Here is a 20341-nt window from a genome sequence, read left to right as displayed (position 1 = left end):
GAAAATCAAAATATTTCAACTTGGAAATGCAGCTCCAGGGCCTCATGGGAGTTATAGTTTGGGGATATGAGGCAACTGTTCTCCTCTATAGCCTGGACATCCAAGCCAGACTGTGTCCCATGATACACCAGGGTCAGGGACTCCCAATATGCACCACTTTCCTTCTCAATATGTGAGACTGTGGTGTACCATGGGGAACAGTCTAACCAGGGAGCTCAGCATGTAGAGGAGACTTGGAGCATAAGGCTCCTGAACTACAATTCCTGTGATACGCCATGGCAGTATTTTCAAATAGAAATATTTTGGTTTTTTTTTATTTCTTCTGCAAAAAAAATCAAATTTTCTGTGAAAAAACATTTTTGACTAACTCAAATGCAGAGTGGCAACACTGAATATAACACTTGGTAGAACTGTGCAGGGAAATTGTTTTCTTGTGCCATGAGAATTTGAGATATAAAACAAAACCTTCTCTTACATCAGGATGGAATGTTAAAAATTTAAATTTTTGCATACCAAAAATCCAAAATGTTTTTTGGAATGGGTCAGTCAAAACATTTTGTTTCAATAATTTCTACATTTCCTTTAGATTTTGACCTTTTAAAAATTTTACATTTTTTTCTTAATTATAATAAATAATGAACAAAACAGGTTGTTTTCAACCAAAAATTGAACTTTTTCTTTCAAAAATGCCAAAATGGGACATTGACAAATTAAAAAAAAAGTCCAAAATGTTTTGAAAAGGGAAATTAATCAACACCAACCTTTTCCCATAAAAGTTTTCAGTTTTGATGACTAGGCATTTTCCAACAAAAACATTTTGTGAAAAAATTCCTGGCTGACTACTAATTTGCAGCACTTCACAGTATGTTTTGAGCTTGATTTGCTACTCTCTCACACCAGCCGTATTCCATTAATTTCACTGGCGTTTTTGCTGATTTACACTGGAAAGAAGAAAGAAATCCTTCATTTTCAGAGCACTTCAGCATCCTTGTGAGGTAGGTAGGGAAGCATTATTCTGATTTCCCGTAGGGAGAGACTGAAGAAGAGAGATCAAGAGACTTGGCCAAAGTCACAGAGGGAGTCGGCATAAGAGCTGCAATCAAAATTAAGAACCTTCTCATTTCACAGTCCTATGGCCCAATCATAAGATACGTCTATATTCAAACCCAGGATTTGGCTTACAGGTAACCAGTAGTACCATCAAAACCATATGACCCAGAATATGAAGGCTAAAGAAGTCATTTATTCTATCAAAGCAAGTGTGGTGGTCTAACTTTTGGAATGTGAGTAACTGTATCAGGGTTTCTCAGCTTGTTCCAATTTTCCTCCTTTAAGGTACAAAACAAACCCTTTTGTATTTTGTACCACTGTTGTATTTTTATACTGAGTAGTGTTTACACCAATAATAATAATAATAATAATAATAAAGTGCACCTACATGTGGACCAGGGCCACCCTGTTGAATACAGAACAGTAACAGATGTCTGCACTTTTTTTGACTCAAATGAAAACAGAACAATAAAGGTAGACGAGTTCCCCGCCCCCCCCCACTTAAACTCTCCCTTCCCAGTTCTCCTGCTCTTGACTGAACCTCCCCCAGGATGCTAGAATCATAGTTCATGAAACACTTATCTATTCCCTATAGTGCCATCTGAGTGAACTTCAATTCCAGTTGCACTGCTCTAACAGCAAAGGGTCAAGCTACAGAAAGTGCTCCTGACTTCAGAAAATAGGTAACTTTCTAAAGATGAACATTTTCAACTTTATTCATAGGCATTTGTATGACACATCACTGTAGAGCCCACAAAATGGTTTGAAAGTCTACAGCAAAAAGGTGAAGACAATTCGTTTTTCATACTTTGTTTCTTTCCATTTCTTCTATCTTTTATCCACCCAATCTGAAAATCCAAGTTAGGTCAAATCACATTTTAAAACTATTGGACAGCAATAAATTAATTTATATTAATTCAATTTATTCAGTACCAACTGAAGGTTAAAACAAAATTTGAAACAGCTATTGAATGCTTATACTTTAAATGACCCCCTTTCTATTATATAAATCCACAGGAAAAAGGATATTTTTGTTCTTCATACATATTTATATGCCATATATACATGAAATATATTTGAAATGAAGTATTTGACAGATCATAAAACCATTAATTTCAAGAAAAAATGGTTTGCAGTATATGATACAATGTATCAACAGATCTGAAAACAATTAAAAACAATTTTAAACATCAGTTAACTTCCCCACAAAGGCCTTTACATCTAAATATTTCCAATATTGCAACTCTACAATAATTACCATCTCCTTCCGGCTTTTTTTTTTAATTATTAATTATTATTATTAAAGAGTTTACTCACATTACAAGCAATAGATTTAAGAACTTGCTAATCTACTTCTAAAATTATAATAGAACATTTTTACCTTTCCCCCTGACCTCAGATTTTTTGTTCTTTTTACTTGATGAATATATATAATTTAACTAGAGCTGTGATGGGATGCAAGAGATATAAATGCTACATAAGAAAAAGTATGTAGTGTAGTTGTAGCCGTGTTGGTCCCAGGATATTAGAGAGAGAAGGTGGGTGACTTCACCCACATAAGAAAAAGGGCAGTTAAAGATGTTGAAAGATGAAGTGGTACACATAATAATAATGCTCAGTCAGCGTTAGCTAGGATTTTACCAAACCATGCAAGATCAATGACATTTTTCTGTTCAAAGCTCCTTCTTTACGGTTCGTGCTAAGATTTTCACTCTCTGAAAGAGATCTCACTGTCACAGATGTTTCACTGGCTTTCCTAGCAACCAAAATTCAAAATCTAAATTCTGCCCTGACTTACACTGTACCTTCTCTGAGGTTGTACCAGGTGTAAATTAGGGGAGAATTTGGCCCGAATTCAAGCTAAATTCATGTAGCTATTTAAATTTGCCCCCTGGTTGTTTCATTCACTTTGAAATGATGAAACCAGTATTTTGTATTTTATTATATCTCTGGCTCTGACCCAAAGATTAGTCTGGGGGTCCATGGGCCTTCCCAAGCCCTTTGTCTGAGGCTCAGTGTATACATTTTACATGGTGCTAATTTCATCCTCTTATATTTTTGAGGATAATTCTTAAACAGCACAGTGTAAGGTACATGTAGTGGAAAAACAGTGTTAAGAATCCGAAACTCTCTAACATTCTGTTTCAGAAGTTGATTTGTTGTTTGTGTAAAGATAAAGAATCACATTCTTTGCCTTTTTGAGTTTAGGCTTGGCAAAGCAGAGGGGAGCCTACTAGGGAGCCAGTTACCACTTCCTGATTCTCTGCCTTTCCCCAGTGCAGGTTAAATCGGCCTAACGACTTCTCTAAACCTGCATTAGCTGGCAAGGAGATCCTCAAGGGACGGACGATCTCAGCTGGAAATAGCTGGGGTACAGTACACTCTAGGCACTCTCTTCCCCTCCCCCCCCCCCCGATCACAGACATCCACTCTGCCAGGCACTCTGAAGAGGGTGGTTTAGGAGCCAGGTATGCCGGGTCTAAGACTGCTGGGGACTCCCCCATACCAGGGGAATCCCAGCTAAGGAGATGCTGTCTCTGCACCACCTGATTGGCAAAAAAGAAGCAGAGCAGAGAATCTGCCCCAAAGATTTTAAGGACCTAAATCAGAAACAAACTACTGAGTGGAATTGAGCTCCCAATGCCGAATTGCTTCCCCCCCCAAAAAAAACAGTTTAATCAGACAAATACAGAAATTGACAAAGTATTTTAATTCAACTGCATAAGAATTTGTAAACAACCACACATTGTGCACTTTTTTTGTCCTATAAACAATAAAGAAACTTGTCTTCTGTGGTACACACCTAAAAATCTAAAACGAAGTCTATGTGGATACCATATCATTGACACAACCTAGTGGAATACTCTGTAGAAAGTCAACTACTGTACTTAATGTGAACATTTACGCAGCTATAATTATATTTTTTTCCCAAGGTTTTCATGCAACACACATTGATTACATTTTTTAAAATTTACATAAAATACATTTACAAAAGGATCAATTATCACAGATTTCTATGAACATCAGTGAAATACATAAAGAAAGTGTACTAAAATCTTACTAAAACCAGCAAATATTTTCACTGAGGTAAAGTTAAATAAGTTAACAAGCCTTTATCACTGATTGTGGGGCTAAAACACAGTCCAAATCTTCAGGTCTGGACCAATTTTCTATGAACAGCAGGCCATTACTCCTTGATATTTTGAAGGAGCTGCAATAAATGAGCCTCAATAACCTGTTGAACTAAAGTGGAGAAACAACCTAGTTAATTACTGTTCAATGATTTCCAAATCACTACTGTTGTTGTATTTTACTGCTAGATGCTGACTTGTTTATTTTGATTAGATGATTGTACAGGACATGAACTAATGCACTACGGATTTGTATCACCTATGAAAATTAAAGCATCATATAATGCAAAACAATGAATACGCTAACAGAGGGCCAGCATGTTGAGTGAGAATGGGAGGAAGCCATGGTCTGGTTTGGAAATGTAGATGGGATAGGTTAAGGTAGGGCATGGGGGGATTCTAACCTAGAAGTGGAGAGTGGGTGAGTACTAGGGGGTAAAATCATAGTCACTGTTGAAAACTTTGTAGTGATTTTCCTCGGTGTTCAGAATTTACACACTGAATCCCCTATGGGTTCCAGATCTGAGCCATCCATGAAGTTATCAATTCCAACATAAGCCCAGGGGCTTGCAGCAGTTACATGCCTGGGTGGGCTTATCATTTTTTATTTAGTTCGGGGTTTAAAAAAAAACAAAGATTTCACATGGTCCAGAAGCCAGGGTCACCACTGAAGAGGCCCCTTTTTGACTCTGTACAACCCAAGGAGGCCCTGAAAATGGATAGCCAAACTTGCCAGCCTTTCATGCAGGACCCCAGAAGAAATGCCCTCTCCCCCCAGGAAATGCTTGTGGTTTTAGATGAAAAAACAATCAATTTCAAATCGTTCCCAGAGGTAAGTCCAAGAAAACTGTGACTATTTAATGTACATGACAGCAGAGGCCTGGCCCAAGTGCTCAAAAAACCAAACAACAAAGTTCCCCTCTCAGAGAAAGCTGGACTCAGGCTGAAAGGCTGCCAGGAGAAAGAGGGCAGCCTCAGCAGACAGGGCTCCTGTGTATCCCCACACACAGTTTAATGCTGTCTTCCTATGGCCAAACCCTTCGGGGTGGAGGGGGTAGTAGTGCCCTCTCCTAGAATAAATCCCTCCTCTGGTACAGTTGTCTCCACATAGACAAAGGAGTTTGTAAATTAGATACACTCCCAACTGTGCCTAAAAACATGGCTCAAGAACAGTGACTTTCTTTCACTATTGACCTGGGCTCACGAACTAGAGGTGAAAGACTCTGTATCTGTTACTAGTTCCTTGAACAAGTCAGGTCTGTCCTCTAAATTACATATTGTAAGATGTATACAGCACATGCTGCTAGAGCTAACATTTTAATGGATTTGAAAGCACATGTCAAACAAATAAAACGTGAGTTTAGTCAATTAACATTTACATAATTAAGATATTTAATTAGCCCAAAATCAACTACAAACAACAGCCTAACAGATTTAGCAATCTACAACCATTTTGGGACAGGGACTTTTGTCTTCTTACACGTGTAAAGCACTGTTACTGTAACTACATAAACTGTAATAAAAATAGCCAAACCTAAAAGGCTCTAAATACTCACCGCTCCGATGGCCTAAAGCCACAGCCAAATCCATGGAATTATAGCCAGAATCTGTCTCAATAGTTGGATCAGCACCATTTTCTACGTAAAATAGAAGGGAAAAAATCCCTAAATTATGCTGGTAATTAATAGTTTATCATTATCAGTAATAAAATTATTTTAGGTTTGATTTCTTAATGTTATCCTTAATGTGCTCACCTAAGAGAATTTTTACACATTTCACATGATTTCCATGTACTGCATATAGAAGAGGTGTCCCTCCATTCTGCAAAAGAAGAAAAAAGACTTACAGTCTTTAATAGCTGGAGTTCATGTATCTAGTTCCAAAACTGAACAGACTATATCTGTAATTCCCTCCTGATAATAAGTAGTACACATATGAGTCCTTCAGATAACAGTGGTGCAATGTGCAATGAAAAGGTCACCAGCTCTTCTCCAACTAGGGTTTTCTGTGTCCCCCATCTTCTATGGGTCTATTTTTAGGCCACAATCTTGGAAGTGGGTTGTGTCTGCAGACCCCTGTCCCTGTGAGGAGTTCTAGTGAAGTAAAAGGAGCTTTGCATGGGCAAATCTGTCTCTGTGGGTCAGACTGCAGAACCTGAAGTTTGTAGACTCTTCAAGGCAGAAACTGGCCCACATTGTTTGTGTTTCCATGAAGGCTGTTCTAAATTATAGCAGCTGCCAAGAGCCCAAAGAGCAGGAATTAGCAGATCAACTCCTACACAAGGGGTGATCACTCCAGGGCTGGTTATGCCAGTTCCATGCCCAGACTCCAGAGTGGCACAAATTAACCAAACCACACCTCAATTCTGGGTCACTGTTTTTACTGCTATTGCTTAGTACTGAGCACACTGTTGATGCAATAGAAATAATAAAGTGGCAACAGACATTTTTACTGCATTAATATGGAAAATATTTAACTTGTACAAAAATTTCTGAAGCACTCATCACGTACAAAAATTCCAGCCACTTTAGAAAACTGTCTATAAATTCAAAATCTGAAAACTGAAACCTTTTCAAATGTGACTATTAACCTGAAATACATTCTCATCTCTCTTATTTATATTTTTTACTGCTGCCAGTGTTCTAAAGGAATCCTTATGGTGAAATGTAAATAATTCAACAATAACATTCATCACACCATAAAATTGATTAATTTGACATTTATGTTAAAAAAGGGAAAATTGAGTAAGTGAATACTTTTTTAACTTAGACCTTTTCTCTGCTATGTTATGATACAGGCTTTTTTGCCCTTATGTTTCTGACAGTGCAGTTTAATCAATGACATCTCCTTTGAAATGCAAAATTCACAAGAGTCAAAGGCCAGTTTTTGTCTTCTAAAAGCAATTGCATTTTAAAGGTTACCTCAGATTTTGCCCTCATCCCAGAGATATTTTTTTCCTGGATTCAGGGAGTAGCCCTCCCCTGTGCTGATAATATCATAGGTAATTCTCTGTAGTTTTCTGCATAAGGAACTCTTCTATAAGTACTGCTATAGCAAAGTTCTTCTGTGGCAAGAAGACCTGGGTAGGGAACACCCCACTAGTCTGGGGAAAAACAAACATTTCACCTCCCCAGAAGGTCCATAGTAAGTCCTGGGGTGTGAGGACAAACACTCAAGGTCCCTGATTCACAGCCATCAAGTGAGCCCAGGAACAATCTCATCTAGCCCTCCTATTTCGGCTTAGAAGACACTCCCCTATCCATCCCACCAAGAGACTACAATTGGCCACAGAGACCTGAAAAAACTCTCTTGGTCCTGTATAAAAAAGTCCTCTCAGGGACAATACATTAGTACACCGTGTCCTAGGTTTTCCAAGCTTACATTTCTGAAAACTTAATATGGTTTTCAAATCCATGTCAGTTCTAGAGTTAGGAGCAAATTTTTGACCAATGCACACTAAGATAACACTGGTCTACAATTTTTGAGAAGTCGTCTGCTTCAGAGATAAAATGTGCTATTTATTATGTATTTTGATGTGCTGAATTCAAATATGACAATTAAAACAACTGATAGGCTACTGTTTCTAAGATATTTAAGTTTTTACATTTGATGTCTATGTATATTGTGTAGATAGTAGAGTTTTAATCATAAATTGTAAACCTAGGAGTTTTCATGTGTTTATGGTTGCTTTACATGATAATATTTCACCTGTCCTGTTTATGTAACACTTTAAAAATCAGCAAAATGGTTATATAAATAACATTTATTATGAAACAAAAGGCAAAAAACTATTATGTACATAGTTTAGTCCTATTCGGTGTCTACTCAACGCTTCTTGGCTTGTCTCTTGTATTCATTAAATGGAGCATCTCTTGTCACTGTCCAGCAATAGTCTGCAAGCATTGATGGGCTCCATTTGCCCTGATAGCGTTTCTCCATTGTTGCAATGTCCTGGTGAAATCGTTCGCCGTGCTCGTCGCTCACTGCTCCGCAGTTCGGTGGAAAAAAATCTAGATGCGAGTGCAAAAAATGTATCTTTAGTGACATGTTGCAACCAAGGCTTTTGTATGCTTTGAGGAGGTTTTCCACCAACAACCTGTAGTTGTCTGCCTTGTTGTTTCCGAGAAAATTTATTGCCACTAACTGGAAGGCTTTCCATGCTGTCTTTTCCTTGCCATGCAGTGCATGGTCAAATGCATCATCTCGAAGAAGTTCACGAATCTGAGGACCAACAAAGACACCTTCCTTTATCTTAGCTTCACTTAACCTTGGAAATTTTCCATGGAGGTACTTGAAAGCTGCTTGTGTTTTGTCAATGCCTTGACAAAGTTCTTCATCAGACCCAGCTTGATGTGTAAGGGTGGTAACAAAATCTTCCTTGATTCAACAAGTGGTGGATGCTGAACACTTTTCCTCCCAGGCTCCAATGACTGTCGGAGTGGCCAATCTTTCTTGATGTCGTGGGAATCTCTTGCACGACTATCCCATTCGCAGAGAAAACAGCAGTACTTTGTGTATCCAGTCTGCAGACCAAGCAAGAGAGCAACAACCTTCAAATCGCCACAAAGCTGCCACTGATGTTGGTCATAGTTTATGCACCTCAAAAGTTGTTTCATGTTGTCATAGGTTTCCTTTATATGGACTGCATGACCAACTGGAATTGATGGCAAAACATTGCCATTATGCAGTAAAACAGCTTTAAGACTTGTCTTCGATGAATCAATGAACAGTCTCCGCTCATCTGGATCATGAATGATGTTGAGGGCTGCCATCACACCATCGATGTTGTTGCAGGCTACAAGATCACCTTCCATGAAGAAGAATGGGACAAGAATAGGGGGGAGGGATAGCTCAGTGGTTTGAGCATTGGCCTGCTAAACCCAGGGTTGTGAGTTCAATCCTTGAGGGGGCCATTTAGGGATCTGGGGCAAAATCAGTACTTGGTCCTGCTAGTGAAGGCAGGGGGCTGGAATCAATGACCTTTCAAGGTCTGTTCTAGGAGATAGGATATCTCCATTTATTTTATTTATTTAAAGATCCTTTTGACGGTCATGGAACATGGAAACCCTAACATCACCTGCCAGGTGATTCCACTGCTGTAGTCTGGAGCCCAACAGCTCTGCCTTACTCTTGGGTAGTTCCAAATCCCTGACAGTTCACCTTGTGTTATGAGGTGTGGTTCAGAGGAGGAGGATGGGAGAAAATGTGGGTCCTGTGACATTGATGGTTCAGGACCAGAAGTTTCATCCTCTCTCTCTTCCTCGTCTGACTCAAGTGAGAATGATTCTGGTGCATCAGGAACCGGCAGTCCTTCTCCATGGGGTACTGGGCGTATAGCTGATGGAATGGTTGGATAATGCACAGTCCACTTTTTCTTCTTTGACACACCTTTCCCAACTGGAGGCACCGTGCAGAAGTAACAATTGCTGGTATGATCTGTTGGCTCTCTCCAAATCATTGGCACTGCAAAAGGCATAGATTTCCTTTTCCTGTTCAACCACTGGCGAAGATTTGTTGCACAAGTGTTGCAGCATATGTGTGGGGCCCACCTCTTGTCCTGATCTCCAATTTTGCAGCCAAAATAAAGGTGATAGGCTTTCTTAACCATAGTGGTTATACTGTGCTTTTGTGATGCAAAAGTCACTTCACCACAAACATAGCAGAAGTTATCTGCACTGTTCACACAAGTACGAGGCATCTCTGCTCACTTTGGCTAAACAGAAATGTGTCCCTTTGCAAAATCAAACCCTGACAAATAAGAGCACGACACTGTATGATTTCTAGAGCTGATATAGGGCAATTTGTTCAGCAGAGTGATGTAAGCTTCGTTATGATTGCATCATCCATGACTTCTAGGAATAACATGACGCAATTCATATCATGTATGACGCAATACCAGCTTCAGATTGCATCGTTCATTGTTTTGCCTAAAAAGCAAGTACTGTCCAAAGCCAGTCATAGATTTATTCATAGATCCAGTCAAAGATGTATTTTAGTCATTTCTGGTTTAAATTGAGATCCCTTTCCTTTATAACTCACTTATCCTCCGCCATTCTCAAGTCAAGGGTCGTATATACTGACCCAATAGCATATCTTGAAAACTAGAGCCAATCAACAATTTTAAGCATCATTTTCGTTCTCAGTGACCTAGAATTAGTAAAGTTTGACTACATTTATTTCAGAAGCATTTTGGCTGTAGAGCAGTGTAATGTACACTCCAGTGATAGACTTACCCAGTCATACTCATTTACATCAACTCCACAATCAAGCAGCATTTTGACAATATCTGTGTATCCCTTACTACAGGCCAATGATAGTGCACTTTCTCGCCCTTTCCCCAAAATCTGAGCATCTGCACCCTGAAGAAAAAAAAAAAAAAAAAAGGTGTTAACAGTCCTATTTAAAAACCTTACTGTCACAGGCTGGAGGGCCCTTTAAGGCAAGCTGCCCATGAAAGGGCAATTAGTGATCCCAGCTGGGTGCACTAGAGTTAGAGTGATAGACCCCAGCTGCAGCTCTAGAGAGAGACTACAGAGGAAGCAGAACTCTACTACAGACAGAAACCCACAGGGATGGAGTGGCGGGTAGTCCCAAAGAGACCCATAGGGAGTAGAGTAGGCTCCTGTGGGAGTGGCCCTGAGACAGGATTTGTAAGTAGAAGACTTCAGAAGCTGAATGGAGCAAGAACTTTATTCAGATTTGTTTGGATTTTCATTTGGACCTTTCAGTTACCTGAACGGGGATTTAAGCTTTATGTGACTTGGCTGGAGGGCTGAGCCACAGAAGAGCTGGTGAGAGAAAGATACTTGCAGGAAGTGCTGGAGCTCAGGATACCAATGACATTATGCACTGACATAAGGCAGAGATCCAAAGCAGAGTGTTCCCCCGCCACATTTGCCTTTTATTTCCCCTTTATGGGGCAATTAATGTTACTACTTTTAGAGATGTAGTAGCATCTGCAAACTTATCGATATAAAATGAACTAAGGATTTTGAGAAGAACTATATTTTCGCCTTACATTCTGAAGCAGAAACTCTACCACTGCTATCTGTCCATGCGCTGCAGCCCACATCAGAGGGGTAAAACCTTCTTCATCTTTATGGTTGATTACATTTTCTGTTTAAAAGAAAAATACAGTTCAATGATCATTTTTGCTGCTGTACTGCAAGTGCTGTTAGAGTAAAGGTTGTGTCAACATTTCTGTTATGAACAGCTGCGTTTATAATTCTACCATAAAGTCCACTCTAGTCTGACATTTTACATACAAAATCTAACCCTGACAGTGACAGAAATACACTTATCTATGCTGCGTGGGGGGAGGGGGAAGGAAAACCTAGCTTCTGATGACTTTCACATTTCCACAAATAAAGCTTTATTTTTATACTAAAATATTGCAGGTCATTTGTCCATAATGTTGACTATGGATCTTTTTGGAGATAGCACAGCAGATGCCCCCAAAATAAACGAACGTTCCATATTAATAGTTATTAGGCAATCTAAAATGTGCTTTTCCAAGATAGTGAGCTATTCTAGTCTCTCAAATAAATAACATGTAAATCTATGAGACTAGAATAAAGAATTGGCAAATTCATGTATTTGATTGGGGTTTTGTGAAAAGGGTTAAGTGTATTCCCAGAAATGAATGGGGGTAGTAAGTGTGTTTTTGTAGCTGATTCATTGGCTGGATGAGTTGAGTTAATTTGTTCCTGATGGATGTTTGTTTTTTCAATGCTGCTGAGTATATTTACATTGTTGTAAGATAAATTAGGTGTCAGGGTGCCCAAAACTCTTATACAGGTAACTTTTTTTTTTTACCATTAGTCAAATCTAAATAAATATATGCTCAAATTTTTAAAAATGAATTTGCTTTCTCTGGATTCCCAATCCTTTGCTTCCTACAAAAGCGAGACAGTTTTACTTGCATGAATGCCCACAAAAAGCAAATTTCAAATTTGTATATTTAAGCATACCACCACCGTAGGCCAACAAACAGATGTCAGATGGTAATGACTTTCAATAACTGCCTACGATGGCCAGATTCGTACCAGAGAAGTTAATGTAAATGTTTGTATAGTCTGTTGAGCCAGCCAGTGAGTCATCCATATTTACACTAATGTAATTACTTAAAAGGAGTGATGTACAGTATAATGGATGCTATTTCGCAGTTTATTTTACAGAAAATAATATCCATTATAAAATTACAATAGTTTCACTACAGGATATTGCATAACTCAGATTTGGAATGATAAGCAGTGAAGAGCTGGCTGAAACTACAATATAATGCTGTATAGGTTAACTGATAAAATTATGACTATAAATACACACTAGTGGGAATTTGTTTCAAACTATAAATGCAGTAAAGAACACTACAGTTAAATCATCTCAGAACTAATTTGCAGATTTTTGCATATCTCACTTTCACAGTTTATCTATATGCAGTCTATAGGGTTTTTTCCCACTGCTTCAGTAGAAAGGATTTACATGTAATTCCCATTAACACTAATGTTACTTTGCGCACCCAAACTGCAGTGATGGGAGACTAGACAGCTTTAAAGATACAGACAGATATGAAAAAATCCATATCCATAAAGAATGGATATCATGAGTTTATGGGGTTTGTGACAGATCTGTGGGGGATTTTCTATGCAGCTGATGCATGTTGGGGGATATAATCCATTAAAAATCCTCCACAGAAAAGATGAGGTTTAAAGCCCCTCAGACTCTCACCTTGTTCAATACGTGTGGCCAAATAAAGCATTTCCCCTTGAGCAGCCAGCTGGTGAACTGACAGAGCTGCAAAAAGAGCACAAAGATGTATTATGTGCACATAAGACATGGTCCTGCTCCAGCTGAAGCCAATGACAAAAGGAAGTGCTCATATTTCAGCTTAACTTCTGAATCAGGTTTGCAGTCTTCTTAAAAGTGGTTCCATATGGCTTAATATTTTTCCACCAACTCTCTATCATATTAGAAGGGCAAAATATTTTCCACTGATGTTGAATTACAAACTTTATTATGTTGCCAATATCCCCATGAGATGGCTTCTTGCCACCCGGCTTGTAATTTAATGTCACTTTGCCATCAAGATTATATTGCCTTCAAGAACGTTTAAAGGAGAAAGATTAAAAATACCAATTCACTGATACGCTGAGGATATGTTCTTTTCCGTTTTGAAACTATTAACCAATGTTTCCTCCAATGTTCCTTCCTTTCTGTTTAATTCTTAAGCTTATCTCAGGTTTTCGTCAGCACTGAATTTTTATAGAGACCTGCTGCTGATAATGGTCAGACAAAGGGAATATTCTCACTTGTCTTAGGACTTAAGAAAGCTGCAAGCACTTATCAACTCTTTGTTGCATTAGAATATCCAAGACACACTGTGACAGGTCGCATAGTGTTCAGTATGAACCTAGTTGACTGCCTGTTGAAGTCAATAGCGTGACTCCCATTGAATAAGCATTGGATCAAGTCTTTTGTAAACATACACAACATGACCTACTTTTCTACTGGGGAGGAAAATATTTTCATTAACCGCCTTTCCCCCACCCCATCCCCCCAAAAAACTTGGGAATGGAATCAGTTATTACAGCAGAGTGCTTTAATAATCTAAAAGCAAACATTTAAGGTCTTGATCCTGAAACGTGCTTTGTACAGGCACAGGGGTCTGCCTATGTCAAGCTCACTGTGGGTATAACCATTCTGTCTTGGGGAAAGGCCATATTATACATACTAATTGATAACACTGTGTTGTTTGCCAGTGGCTATCCATTAAATAAATGTCCATTGTGCTATTCCTATTCACTGTTAGGTATATCCTTTCTGAGAAATCAAACTTTCATTCAGAAAAGGCCATTGTATGGTATACCTCTGTATTCACTTGCCAAATAGGAAAGGGGAAATTTTATCATTGAACTTCTGAGTTTAAGAGGGATGTATGCTTAAGATCTCAAACTGTGGCCATTTGTAGGGTGAAAGCTCTACTAGGTTATCAGTTTAAGAATTTTTTAAAAATTAATTAATTTTACAGTTTCCTCTGTCAGTGCATCTTCTGTCTCCTTGATTATAATTGCTACGGAGCAGAGACTGTCTGAATATTTATTGTATAACATCCAGGACATTGTTGGCACTTACCGATTAATTAATAAGTTCTACTTGCTGTACCTACACTGATAACAGATTAATAGGGTTAAAAAAAATCAAGTACTTTCATTTAAAGACTACAAAGAATCAGAAAGTTCATCTGTAAGGTCTTCAGCTCAAGACTTGGATACTTTTCCTGAAGATGTGCTTAGCTAAAGCGTAACTCATTGGCTTTAATACAGAGTGAATGGATGAAATTCTATAACCTGTGCTATGCAGGTCAGGCTAGATGATCTAATGGTCTCTTCTGGCCTTATTCTATGAAAGGTCCCAATGAAAAAGTCAAAACATCTGACAAGCAGTTATTAACTTACAATTCACAACATTTACTATATCACAGAATACTTACAATTTACAAGGAGAGGTGTTGTAGAGACCTCATTTCCCCTATGTTTGTTAGTTAAAGTAGTAGACTGTTTTATGGGCGAAAAATGTTTAGTTGTAGATGGAGTGTAGACATGTCTTACTTGAATTCCAGGAGAAGGGGAAGTATGGATGTTGCATTCAGCTAAATTCAACAGGGAAAAGATAATCGATTTTAGTGATTTTAAGAATGCTAAAAGGAAAGCTACAGATTCTAAATCAAACTAAGATACGTTAACGTTATAGAATATTTAAAACATGCATTAAATAAGAGTGATGGAATGTATTTCTTTCCACTATTAATTATATGTACAGAGTAATAAAGTGAAAGGGCCAAATCATCCCTAAATCAATGATGCTCTAGGGATGAATATGGCCTACAATCATCCAAAGACCATAATGCAAATTTTCTACCACGTGTCTACATGAACTATGTTTCCTTGTTGGTACAGTTTCACCATTTCTTTAGCAAAACTACAACTGCATTGTGAATGATGTCTTATGACTATTGATCTAAGAGAAATGGAGACTTCCCAAATTAACTGATGTCTAGCTGTTATAGTGTGGGGAAGCTAGAGTCCTAAAGGTCACTCTATGCCGTGTTTTATCTGCACTTTGCAAGGGCTTATTTTCCTAGCTTTCCACTAGATGAGCATAGGAACAGTAATTTAAAATGATATATTATATACATTGTACTTTGGATTCCAATTCTCAGGAGGGGCTATATTACTTCTGAGAACTTAGATTAGAAGCCACAAATAAAACAAACCCAAACACTTTAAATGTAGGAAGTCATAACTAGGATTAAGCTGCATTACTGGCTGAATTGATTTGGCATTAGTGTGCAATAGTAATTAAATTATTTGAGGTTAATTAACATGTCCAGTAACTCTGGAGTCATACTGTAAAGAACTTCTGAGTGCAAATTCAGGAAGAGAACTGATTAAAAAAGTGTGACACCCTGGGGCAAATGTTGTTCAAGCAAAATTACATTTTACTTGTAGGCCAAATAGCTGCAGCTGTGGTTACAGAGTTAAATGCCCTAACCTGGTGGCTGAACTGCAGCCAAATACAAGAGTGGGAAAAATGAGTCGGGAAACCCGTAATGAGTCAAAGCTTGTATTCATTATGGCAAATTGATTAGATTCAACACCATGACAAGACTGATCACTGATTGTTTGCTATAGTACAGAAATGTGAAAATTAAGTTTAAAAGCACAGATATTTAAAAAGTAACAGACATAAGCCTAGTTCTGCAAGCTGTTCTGGGTAAGCAGCCAAATGCCTGCACAGAGCTCCCCTCAACTTCAATGGGACTGCACACACAGGTATTAGGGTCAGCCCACATGGAACAGCTCACAGAATTGGACCCAGAATTACTAGCCACTTTCAAAAATAGGTGAAAATGACTCAACAAGGCAATTATTGCAATGACTGCAGGTCTAGCAGCATCATACTGATAAAACAAGATCAAAAGAAGCCACTGTCAGCGACAAAATAACTTAAAAGTTTATATAAATATTAGGGAAAAGATAAAACTCTCTAAGCTTCCCCCAAAAGTGTATTAAAGCTAACAACCGATCTTGCAATTCTTTCACAAGAGTCTACGTGTGCAACACATTGCAGGGTTAGGGACTAAGCCATCAAAAGAAGATTATATTCTCAATGTGAGAGTAGTTTAATTTTTCCAAAAAGACAGACATCTGCCTCAGTGTAGACTCATGGTCTAAGTACATTTATGACTTTTCTTCGGTCCTGTTGCTTTAAAAAAAAGTATGAAAGATATGTATATGTATGTACTCTCAGGCGGGAAATGAGTTTTGAATTAAACCATTTTTGAACTGGATGTGTAATAGAAATGTTAGGGAATAAATTATAGAAAATTGCTAATGATTAAAACATCAAGAGGCTAGGCAAGATAGTTTTACAAGTCAGCTTGCATGATTTGCAATGGAACTTGCCTCCTGCACCTAAAATTTTCACAAACTTTAATGGGAGTTTTGGATGCATAAGGAATACAGGAATGGGCACTACTTATATTTCCCTATGCAATCTTTTGCAAATAGAAGACAGTGGCATAATCATCCTGAACTTTGCTTTTTAGTTTTAAAACCACTCTAGAATGTTAGGAAACTATATGAATTGATCTATAATCTTGAGGATAAGCAGCAAAGAAAATACTGAAAAGTGAAGGGGAAAGGGGAAGGTACTCCACACACAACTTGTACCATAAAGTTCAACCTTTAAATAAGACAGACGCCACTTCAAGGTCAGAGTTGACCTGGTCTTGAATATTTTTACTATCTTCTTCATTCAATGACTTCACAAACCGAGAACAGACATTCATATCAAATCTATTAGGCAAAATGAATTTCATTCCCATGGCGACACTCTGAGCTGGGCCTTCTTCGGTGGTGGAGTCAAGCTGATGCTCTACTTTAATGTCTGGCATGTGAGACAGACTATAGCTGCTGGTGCACTCTTCCACAATTATCTGTGCCCCAATATCTAGATTTGTTGAAGATGCCATGATTTCAATCTCAACTATGTAAAATGTTGCTTCATGGTTTCCAGTTGGTAGTGGTTTACTAGCATAATTTCCAACCAGTCAAGCAGTCTTTGAAGAGATCTGGACTTCAGAACAATCTACAATTGAACACAAATAATCGTAAGGTTTGAATACAATGTCACAACTTCATAATGAAATAAAAATACATTATTACTACTACCTTTAAAGTAGCTGCAATTATGTTACTATGGATACAAACTTCAGGCCAAATCACAAAATCTGTATTAGATTTTATTTAGTTTTTATTCAAACAAAATTCTAATCGAAGCAAACAACAATTGTACCTAAATAAGGATTTCAGGATTTGACCTTTTAATTACTAAGGTTACAGCCAACTCAGTGCAAAGAAATAAGACATAACATTATCGATAACAAGGGATTTTGCTTCTTTGACTATCATTTAGCTGTCCCCAGCTATTGCATGGAAAACGTGGTTTGAGGAAGCACTGAAAATGTGTAGTTTGAAACTCTGATTTATTACTATGTGACTGCCTGAAACACTCACCCTTGTGAAGAATACTTGTGAAGAAAGGATTACAGTAGGTGCATTTTATGACTCATTGAGGTAGGTGGTTCACTTTTTCCCACATGGACATAAGTGACTCACTAGAGAAAAAGAATCAAGACTGAGCACTAATGAGGTAGGAATCCTAGAATCAGCCACATCTCAGGAGAAGGCTTAACCTGAACTCTGTTGTTAATTTCTGTATTAAAGATACCCGAGGGTGGGGGAGAGGGAAAGAGCTTGGTCTTTTTGACTGTATACAGTGCATAAACTTTGCTCTAAAGCAGCTTGAGAAAAGCATCTCTTCATAGGGCCATATCTTGTAGGCTTCATTAAGAGCTTTGTCTCAGTAAGAACTCTAGGATTTAGGCCTAAGGCTACATACAGAAGGAAATAATTTTTCTTTGAACAGAAAAAAAAAATTGTTTAGAAAAAAAGTACCGTTTCAGTATTTGGTATTATTATCCCCCCTCCCCCCTTCCCATAGCATGACTGTGTGTCTCAGAAAAAAAACTAATCCTGAGTGTAGCCTGCTGGTTTATAGTGAAACTGCAACATAATTATTGGGTCTGATTCTGATCCACTTATGGTTGTTTTACACTATTATATAACTCAATTGACTTACAAAAATGTAAATCAAAAATATTTTTTCTGATATCAGGACTAGACACAATGTTGTTAAACAAAGTTTTTGGATTTCAATAAGCATGATAATTCATTGACCCATGAGAGTTAGGTGACTTCACATCTCACAGGATTGTATCGTACATCAAAGCCTAAATTGCCATAGACAGGATCCAATTAGTAAGTTAGCAAGAAACAGTTGTTGTCCATTATCGTACTGTACGTCACCTTGCAGAATCAAGATCTTAACAGATCATGGGTTAGGTGAAACAAGTGGCCATTCATTTCACTGTACCTAGGAAAACCTTTTCCAGCTAATTTGCTCTAAAAGGAATGTGTGTGAACTGCAATACATTCAGAGCTAATTCAAATCTCTAACTTGTGTAGACAAAATCCAGACTATTATTAAACCAGAACAGAGTTCAGGACTCCAGTCTTCTCCTTCTTTTTCAAAATAAATAAATAAAAATGATAAACTCCAAGTGCTGGATCCTATAGGGAGGAAGAATGGTTTATGGGTTAGGGCATTCCCAGTTCTGTGTAATCTTGGGGAAGTCACTCATGTAAGTCTTCCTGTGCCTGCGTAAAATAAGGATATTTCCCTAACCTGCGGGTATATTACAAGGCCTAATGTGTAATGTTTATGAGCTACTCAAAAACTGTCACGATCAGTACTAAAAATGCCTATAGGTAAATTAGACTGTGCAGAAGTACATGTTTAGTTCCTCCAAATTCAGAGTCTTCTGTCACTCAGTCTTTCAGAGAGAACAAAGATGAGGTGGGAAGGAAAAGGAAGAAAACAAAATGGAAAAAGATTGTAAACATAAGCACAGGGACCCTAAAATGGCAAGAATTTTTAATAATCATGTTTGTTTTATTTTTATTGTATTTAGAATAAATAAAAAAGCACCCTCCCCAGATTGAACCCCCTACAATTATCTAAAATTATATAAAAAAATTTCAATTAAGTCTTCTCATCCTTTGTCCCAAGCAATTAAATACTAACACCCCCACTGGACCGAACTTTAGTTACTGACTCTCTTCATAGGTCAAATGAAACAAGCACTGAAAGATGGTAAATCCAAGCTATTTCACATGGAGGCAGAAAGGCAGTCCAGAGTGCTGGGGTCTTTGTTATTATACTAAGGTGGAGTTGGCATCAGTGCCTCCAATGAATGATTACATCTGCAGCAGTGTATTATGGAGGTAGGCTAGATTTAGGTTATTTATGAGTGTGTATATATATATATATATAAACCAACACCTTAAGATCTATCCAGAAGCTCACAGATACCAACTACAGATCCTGAGTATAGGAGTCATCTGATCGCTATTAGGAGTCCTGCTTATTAAGCAAGCAACCACTTTCTACTCCAGTTCCAGCTTCCCACTCATTTTAAGCGGTGACCTCCTATAAACCCGAGGCTCGAAGCGATAAAGACACTAGCTAATGGCAGCGGGATCCACACCCAGAACAAACGTTGTACTCGTTGGGCCACAGCTAAAGCAGCTGTTAATCTAGCAAGAGCCCCACGTGACAAGTGCTGGTTGCACTTCATTTCCGGAGACCTTTGTTGCCTTTAAGACAACGCCGCTGGCAGAGACTCACCCAACGCTGCCTGGGGCGAACCCTAGGCCCGCTACCGCCACTTTAATACTCGGCCGCGAGCCTGGTGTCACCGTTACTCGCACGGCGAAGAAGGGGGTGGGGAGGGAGCTCTAGGCGCGAGCCGTGACAGGTCTCTGGGGCTGGACCTTCTCACCTGCGGCTCCTCGGTATTGTTACCGACGTTGTTGTTCTCGGTAACGTCACTTCCTCTCTGTTTACAGAATCCGGAACAATGAATTGTCTTCCAACCTCAAGGGCGCGCGCGTCCCGGAAGGGCGTTCCCATTTACGTTACCAATAACGCTCGGTGCGATTGGACACGATGGTGCCCTTTTTCTTTTTCTCATTGGG

The 20341-nt window shown here is 38.5% G+C and overlaps 1 protein-coding gene across 4 annotated transcripts; it reads right to left on the bottom strand.

The window, feature by feature from the left end:
• Positions 1-3739: 3739 nt before the first annotated feature.
• ANKRA2 (ankyrin repeat family A member 2) lies at positions 3740-20285 on the bottom strand. 4 transcript variants are annotated; one of them, XM_024104542.3, is made up of 10 exons: positions 20146-20269; positions 17759-17859; positions 16926-17330; positions 14671-14829; positions 12909-12974; positions 11200-11297; positions 10415-10540; positions 5936-6002; positions 5738-5818; positions 3740-4293 (listed from the first exon to the last, which is right to left on the bottom strand). In XM_024104542.3, exons 3-10 carry the CDS (start codon positions 17212-17214, stop codon positions 4238-4240), a joined length of 942 nt encoding a protein of 313 aa, XP_023960310.1. In that variant the 5' UTR covers positions 17215-17330; positions 17759-17859; positions 20146-20269; the 3' UTR covers positions 3740-4237. The 4 variants fall into 4 exon arrangements, with proteins under 4 accessions (XP_023960310.1, XP_042711868.1, XP_005288309.1 ...); XM_042855934.2 differs by lacking the exon at positions 20146-20269 and adding an exon at positions 19992-20130; XM_005288252.4 differs by lacking the exon at positions 17759-17859 and having other exon boundaries at positions 20146-20285.
• Between the last annotated feature and the right edge of the window lie 56 nt (positions 20286-20341).

The sequence above is a fragment of the Chrysemys picta genome, chromosome 6 (assembly GCF_011386835.1).
Source record: "Chrysemys picta bellii isolate R12L10 chromosome 6, ASM1138683v2, whole genome shotgun sequence".
Lineage (NCBI taxonomy): Eukaryota > Metazoa > Chordata > Testudines > Emydidae > Chrysemys > Chrysemys picta.
The sequence above is the reverse complement of the archived record's forward strand: the minus strand, read 5'-3'. Positions and strand labels throughout refer to the sequence as shown.